General features: G+C 31.0%; 1 protein-coding gene across 2 annotated transcripts; it reads right to left on the minus strand.

Moving 5' to 3' along the window:
- Nucleotides 1–1,508: 1,508 nt before the first annotated feature.
- LOC148615046 (insulin-like peptide) lies at nt 1,509–3,527 on the minus strand. Of its 2 annotated transcripts, none has more exons than XM_088586216.1 (3): nt 3,415–3,527; nt 2,722–2,941; nt 1,509–2,274 (listed from the first exon to the last, which is right to left on the minus strand). In XM_088586216.1, the coding sequence occupies exons 2-3, from the start codon at nt 2,927–2,929 to the stop codon at nt 2,132–2,134; spliced, it is 351 nt and encodes a 116-aa protein (XP_088442342.1). In that variant the 5' UTR covers nt 2,930–2,941; nt 3,415–3,527; the 3' UTR covers nt 1,509–2,131. The 2 variants fall into 2 exon arrangements, with proteins under 2 accessions (XP_088442342.1, XP_088442341.1); XM_088586215.1 differs by lacking the exon at nt 3,415–3,527 and adding an exon at nt 3,292–3,410.
- Nucleotides 3,528–8,480: the final 4,953 nt, after the last annotated feature.

An 8,480-nucleotide genomic window follows, 5' to 3' on the forward strand; every position in this document is an offset into this window, starting at 1 on the left:
CAGATTGACAGAAAATGACTGATGCAACACTTGTTACCGTTGTGGGAGCCACAATGTATTTCTCAAAGTAAGAAAAAAGTGCTTGTTGAGAATCTTGAGTTTGTATCAGTCATAAAACTACTTTGATTAATCATATCGGTGATTATTCTGTCTAGTTGAGCTAGTCCTTTGTCTTTAAAACAAAAAAAAATATAATAAAAATAAATCAATTAAAAACAAAAAGTCAAGCACGATTTTATTATCACAATCCTGAGCAATCTACAAAACAAAATCGCATTAATTACCATGAATACAATCATTGTTAATATCTGATGAGTAAAGCTATCAAATGAGGAACAGTTTATCTTATCCGTCACATTGGATTATTGTTCTTACAGTATGCATGCTCAAGTACTCACTCGAAACGCCGTAACTACGTGTTACGTGGACGTGTTTTTCAACAAACGGTCGGCATTCCAATGGGAACAAATTGTGCTCCTTTACTAGCTGACCTATTTCTTCACTCTTATGAGGCTGACTTTATAGCTGATCTGATCAGAAAGAAAGAATATTGTTTGGCTAGATCCTTCAATTTCAGTTTCCGCTATATAGATGACGTGTTATCTTTAAACAATCCTAATTTCGGGAATTTGATACATCGCATCTACCCAAAAGAACTTGAGATAAAAGATACTACAGACACTGTGAAGTCAGCCTCATATCTTGATCTACACTTAGAAATCGATGATAAAGGAAAACTATTGACCAAACTTTACGACAAACGTGATGACTTTTCATTCAGAATTGTCAACTTTCCTTTCATCTGTGGCAACATCCCTTCGGCTCCTGCGTATGGAGTGTTCATATCACAACTCATACGTTATGCCAGAGCTTGCCGGGACTACGCAGACTTTTTGTATCGCGCTAGAACTCTGACAAATAGGCTTCTGGAACAGGGTTATGTTGCTACAAGATTGGAGTCATCACTACAGAAGTTTTATGGTCGTCATCATGAACTCGTGGATCGTTATGGTGTATCCATCTGCACCATGAAAACTGATCTATTCAACGAGTCATAGTTTTCCTTTCCTCGTTTGTCTACCCCGGACTTTTATTTTATGAGCAACTCGGCGGGTGTTTCTAGAAAAGCAAAGGACGCTTACCCTACCGGTGCACCTGGTCCATGCTCCCAGTTTTTAGTGGAGTCCGAGTTGCTCATTTACTTTTGTTTCTATGTATTTATGATGTTAGTTACTTTATGTTCTTTGTTGTGTATGTCTGTTTTCCATGTCTGGTCTTTGTCCATGGATTACATTCTTTTGATTACCGCTATAACCTTGGTTCCCTTAATTACTCTTTCACCTTTGTAGAGTCGAAATCTACAAAAATATCAATTCCTCTTTTTCAGGCATTACATGCTTTTAGTTCTTGTAGTTTAAATTCCTCTACTCTAAACGTTCATGTTTGTCTTCATGCAAGGTTAAAGACGATGAATATCTTCTTGGTTCTAGAATACAAACTCCTTGTTTTACTTACACATTTATTCTTCTATGTACATACATACGATTCATATCAAATACTTATTGAACAGTCGTATTTAAATGAATAAAAATAATTCCCATGCACTAATCAAATTTACAACTTCTGTCTGCCTGGATCTATTAGGGAAATAATTGCTTTGTAAATTGCAAAATTTGTATATTGCTATTTAATTACTAACATGTATCATTAAACATAAATTTACTACTCAATTTACATGAATACAAAACAAGGTATTATATGATTAAACATCACAACAAATACCATGAAAGTAGTTTTTTTCAAAATTATACAATAGTGAAAAGACAAGACAACAAGTACGTTGTATCTGTGTCCATTTTGTTAAAAGCTATATCTTTAGAGTCGCGTTCTTCAAACGTGAATAAAAGGACATTGGATTCTACTTTTGTATTCATTTTATGGATATCTTATTGTTTGTGCTGATCGCCAGTTGTGTCTTTGTATTTATTTTAATGCTATTTCAACGGAAGATAAAATGGATAAAAAATGCAGGAAGTCAAAAGTCAGTAATTATCCTTTTTACACCCAAGAGTAAAACTAATAAAATTGTTTATATATGACTAAATTAACGTATGCCTAATAGAATTTAATTTCATGAGGCTTTACAATATGATTCTAGTTCTGCATAATCGCAATTGTGTACACAGCATTCACAAACAATTCCAGAACGTTTAGAGATGAATGACATGGCATCTCTTTTTCCTAAAATTATCTCATGTAGTGATGTCGTTGTGTCTGTAAAATAAGCAACAAAATTCCATTTGATACTTTTAAAGAATTTAATGTTTGGAAACCGCTTATGGGAGGAAGTACTTTTTGAAAGGAATACTATGGTTGTTTAAAAGCCAACATTTGATCGATTTATGTACAATGTAATGCCGAAAGCATAATTGGAAATTTGGGAGTATTTTCATAAAAAACAGAATTGCGTTATTAATGTGTTATGGGAATCTCACAATCAATGCCAATTAAAATCTCTTTCATTTATTTCATTCGTCAATTACTAGTTGATTACTTCTAATTAATAGATATTCCAGATTTAAAAAAAAAATATCTGTCGTTGATTCTTGTTTACGGAAAATTTTGTAGAGCAGCCAACTAAGAGCATCAAAATGTTATCTTAGAAATCCTAATATATATAATTTTACCTTACAATTCAGCTATTAACAGTTAAATCTTTACCTCTTTTACTACTGTCTCGTTTTCCCACATGAGAATAAAAACCTCTTGAGCCACATATAAGATGTAATACATTGGCTAAGTCACTACCACATTGTCCATGTATAAACATAGATTCTCGATCACAAACTTTATCATTCATGTGTCCAAATGAAGTTTGAAATAACAGGATCAAAAGTTTAAACTGTACCCTAACTATCCACCTGCACATAACTACGTAAAGCTGAAATTAAAAAAAATACTTTAGAAATTATCTGAAAAACGCGAGTGTTTAGGAATATAAGGAAAATTTATTGATATGCATTTATCAACATTTTCACATATTAAAATGTACTGCAAGTCACAAATAAGCAGATTAACATGTAAACTTGATACTATATTCTATCATAAGTACTGAATGATTGCTTCGAAATTCAATTAAAGCTTTATATTAACATTATTTTAGTTTTTGAAAAATAAAACATAACTGTAAAATATATCATCATTCAATGTAGATGTCAAACAAATTGAGTCATAATACCTTTATGAAAATTCAACTCTAGCATAAAAATTTCAAATATTTAAAAAGTTTACCTCTATCCAATATTTCTCCTATAACTTGTCTATTATATGCAATCAAAAGCTTGAATGCAATGTATGGAGTAGTTGGACACAAATTCATCAAGTCATTACTGATATGAAAATGTTCTTCCATACCTTAATATAGTTTACAGGAAACACATTAACTCGTGGGATATTTCATTTTCATTATATGTGGGTTGAACAAGAATGAACCATATCATCATCCGATGCTTCACAGTACTGTAATTACAAAATACACTGACAAACTGATACTCATTCATTTTAGGACTGAATGCACGATTGTCAAAGTATCATCGACCTGATATATTCATTACAACAATATAAATTCATTTTGTCGACGTTTAATTTTAATAACTTTAAGTGTTTTCATTCAAATCTTTGTATATGGTTTGATCTGAATTTGATGAATTGATGAAGGGACGATGGCTGAACGGTTGTCCATTTAAAAAATAGCGCACTGAATCTAGAAACTGTAAATTCTAGAAACTGTAACTGTTTTTTTTTTTTTATTTTTGAATTGCATATTAATTTAAATTAAATTTAAAGGCTACCTATACTTTAAATTCATTTCCTTGACCCATTTCTGCGGGCCTGCCTGCCACCTATTCCCTCAAACATTTTATCGTAAGTCTAGCATGCGATGCTCGGTATAAAAATAATTGCAGGAGAAGTCTTTTAACTATAAAGCAATGATAAATCGTTATGCATTTTATGCAATGACTTATGTTATATCTCCCAATGCGTTAAGGAAAGCAAATTGGTTTTTTTCTCACGCTTTTTTGTTGTGATGTAAGGCATTAATTTATTACTCTTATACTTTTAGTATTCATTGATGAAATTAATCTAAAATGTTAAGTTGAATTCGAGTTTTGTGTGGCTACTCTCACCCTACTGATGCAATATATTTAAGCTCTCATTTTTTTGGTATGATATGATTTTACATATGCACTTCGTTTTGTTTTCAATTTTAACAACATGGTGTTTTATCTTAATCTTTTCCCATCAGATTTAGTTTAGTTTTGTTACTGTGTCATTATGTTTCTGACTAAGATTCTTAAACTCAAGAAGAATGGTGGCCAAATAAAACCTGCCATTATTTTTTTTTTCATTGCGATCTTTAAACAGTGTACAACAAAATGTTTATTTTTACATAAATAATTCGCCGGTTTTTGTTAACTTATATAATTACGGGACATTAAATGTGTGTGTTAGATCAAAAATTTGACCAATGGTAAATAGACTTGTCACCTGATATGCTTTCCATTAACTTTAACGAACTTACCGTAATCGAAGCTATATCCGGTTTGTCTATAACCTATAACATCATCTGAAACGAACAACTGGGTACGAACATTTAATGAATAAAAGCACGAATCTTTCGTCAAACTAGAAAAAAAAACAAAAAAATCACAGATTGTTCAAAAAACGATTTGCAATACGGAAGATTTTTAGCTCAAATTGGAATGTCAGCAGAAAAGGCTTAATGAGATAGACTTTGTGACGTACAAAAGACATCATATATACCATTATCAGTTTATGAATTTATGGTTCGGAGGATGAAGCATAGGTGATACATATAACTTACTTGGATATTGTTCATGACAACACAAAAACTAACAATTGTTTTACCATACATTTGTAATTTTTTTTTCAAATTAGAAAAAGGACAAGAAACCTTTTTAAAATAGACAATGCCAGATTAATGAAGACCATTCATATTTATTTTAAGGAAAACAAACGAAAGACTTATAAAAATGATTTACAGATTAAACAAAAATGAGTTTTTTTTACATAATTTCTGATTCACTGAAATTGAGGTTTCTTTTTAAGAAAAATATGAATGCATCTTGTTGACTTCCTGTGAGTCTATATGTTTGTACAAAACAAAAGTATCAGCGATATCTGAATGAAATAGTCCATGTATTGACACAAATATTCCAAAAATATTGGCCTATAAAAAGATATATTTTATTATGTAGGATATAGGACTGATTCATTATGTTGAGATGCCTTTTAAAAAATGCCAAATATTTTAATCGCTTTATGCACACTCATTTATTATGTCAATCATAGCATCTCTAGATCTCTTGGAAAAAATGTAAGGTCAAGCTATAGACTAATAATTATATACAAGTTCTTATAATGCTGAAATAATTTTAGTTGTTTCTTAATTCTCGCATTCAATGAAGTTCAACTTTTCTTGCCGATTTGTAGTCATGAATTCGTTTAATATCATTGTCTATTCCATCAAGCACAAGTTTCGACAAAATGCGTTTGAATAGCTCTAGCGATAGTTACCGAGCTAACAGACGGATATTTGAATAGATAATGTAAATGTTTAATAATTTCATAATCGCTTAATTTTAACATTTGCTGCCTGACATTAATTAATTTTTAATTAATTAAATTAACTAATAATAATAACTAAATAATTAAAGTCATATTCGAAATTATTTTAGTAACTATTGTTTTGCAATTACGAGCTACCGTAGCTAAATTATCTCCCGTTTTATTCTCACAACATGGAGAAACTACATTATAAATGATATAAATATTAATCAATATTAATAATACAGGAATTTTTTGAAAATATAATACATTATTGTGCATTAAGAACACAACAAATGTATTTGTATGAAAGGTTGTGAGTCACCAGAATTGATTCGACTTTTCTTTTTGTCCTGTACCTTAAAAAAATAAAATAGATATATCTTATCTTTTTTAATATGCAATTAAGCTTCGTTAATTTTCAAAATGTTCTAATGCATTCGAATGAGAAAAATATCACAAATATTCTTTACATTAAAGAAATTTCTTACTTATGGCTTATGAAAGTGACTTTTACCAATACAGTATGTTAAAGCACCTAGTCATAAATAAAGATTTCACTTCAAATAAACATTAAACTACACTACTGTACTAAAAAACGACCATAATCAGTCAATTTTAACTGATATAGTCAATATATAACTGATAATGACTGTCAAAATGACTGAGATAGACTGATAATGTTGGTACAGTCTTTTGTAGTAACTGTTAAAGTTAAAATTTGAGTAAATAAGTCAATTTTCAACTATCTAAAAATTTCTTTCAGACATATCTTGACTTATTATTATATTATATTATATTATATTATAACGTATTTTGCGTTTAACCAGACGTTTTTGGACTGACTAAACCCAACTTGCGTTTAATCAGACGTGTTTTGACTGACTAAACTTATTTTGCGTTTAATGACATTTTTTACAGACTTAACTCATTTTGCATTTAATCAGACGTTTAAAGGGAAAGACCACCTTTTCATTAAGTTGGGCTCTTATGATAAATCATACCCACGCAAACAAAAGTAAATAACCTTTAATGCAAAATGCGCTTTTATAAAATGCTCGAAAGTTCTAAATCTTTGGAGTATATGTACATAGCAATCTTGCAGAACTCTCCTATCTGAGGGAAGATTATAAGCAGACTTTTTTTATTTTACCGATAGCTTCAGATTGGCTCGTATCGTAACTAAGTCGGCTTGGTATTGATACAAACACTGCAAATAATATGTAAAATAATAGCCCTTAAAAATTTCTACGATCATGTTTATCTAATCACCGAAAAATGTTGTCTTGTCAAGCTTACGATTACTCGAATGATAAAAGAGAAATATTCTACAAGTTTTTTTTACGGCGACACGTTACACGAATATTCCTCGGAAGTAGCCGTTAAATTTTCCTCAGAAATAGTCTAGTCTTCTAGCTGCAAATCCCGTTGTTCGTCAAAGTTGTCTGACCTTTGCTTACATGTTGTGCCTCAATCTCTTCTTCTGTTTATTTTGGGTTGAAATTATAGGAGGAAAAGCCTCCAAAAAGTTGCGATTTCAACGGACATCGTAATCTATTACCTATTTACCTGCACTTTACAAACCGACTTCGTGACGTAATAGCTCAACCGATCATGGTGGCGCCCATAGCGCGGAAAATTCAAATTCCCTTTTTATAAATCATAACAAAAAATTTTCAGTGGCAATCAAAATTATTATTTTTATATTAAACCCTGTTATCCTTCTATCCCATTCAATTTTTCGTGTACTCATCTAATTTCCCCTTTTATTCTACAAAATATGAAATTTGTCATTGAGAAAATGATTTAAAAGTTATTAGATAGTATTCGCTTGAGAATATATGCATGTACAATGTACATGTATGTATTGACCATGGAATTAGGACCTCAACTAGTAAAGCTATGATATTACATGCATATACAGTCACTGATACAGTCCTAAAAGTTGAAAAAGTATTGCGGTATCTGTAAGTACATGTATACAAAATAATTTTTAAGTAAAAATGTAACATTTGTTTGAGAATATGCTTTGTAAAGCTTATGTCAGAAGTTAAACTGTAATTATAAGTCATCCTGATTTCCGTGGCTCAGTTTTGCCAATTAGTGAATATTAGTTTTCTTTTGTACTGCACAACCATAGACCTGTAACTATATGTCTGTGATACTACAGTGACATGTAATGTAGTAGGTAAATACCGAATAAATGATACCTCTGGTTATAGCTACAATTTATATGATATGCATTAAACTGTATTGTACATACGTGTAATAAGATTCACCCATTCTACTTTTCGAAACACTATACGGTGGAATCTACATGTACAATCTATACCTGGTGTACAATGAACATACTATTTTGTACAGTTCATATTGGTTACCAAGTGTCTACACGTTGAAGTTCAATGAAAGTGTACATTGCGGGTTTTTCGATTCAACGTTTGCGCCAATTGGATAAAAAACTAGTTTAGTTGTCCCAACATATTTCCCCGGGGTTGAATTGCGCTTAAAAAGACTGGCAATAATTGTATCAGTCTACCTGTAAAAGGCAGTGATATCAAATATTTCATAAAAATATGAAAATAAAATAGAAGTTAGGAATATATATATCCAAAAAATGCCAAAAAGATGTAATCTACACTTAAATAGATCTACCTTGTATTGGATCTAGTTTTGAAAAATCTTTTACATGGACATTAACTCCGCCCAGATAACTTGCCGGTCCCAAGTCTGGATGTCCCTATCATATGTAAAATCAATTTCAATTCTTCCCATGCGCGGTTGAGCCACGGTGCTTCACACGTCATACAATTAGGACACAACCAATGTCATGCCAAAAACTGTTTTAAAATATA

This window comes from Perna viridis, chromosome 6, assembly GCF_037379345.1.
Source record: "Perna viridis isolate PV_CMFRI_1.1 ecotype Kerala chromosome 6, ASM3737934v1, whole genome shotgun sequence".
Taxonomy (NCBI): Eukaryota; Metazoa; Mollusca; class Bivalvia; order Mytilida; family Mytilidae; genus Perna; species Perna viridis.

What these genes read in the sequence shown, in the direction of transcription:
- LOC148615046 (XM_088586216.1), bottom strand. Translation starts at nt 2,929, where the DNA reads ATGTGCAGGTGGATAGTTAGGGTACAGTTTAAACTTTTGATCCTGTTA. An exon ending in ACGAGACAGTAGTAAAAGAG is followed by an intron (nt 2,275 to 2,721) that starts GTAAAGATTTAA and finishes CTTATTTTACAG; the next exon opens with ACACAACGACATCACTACAT.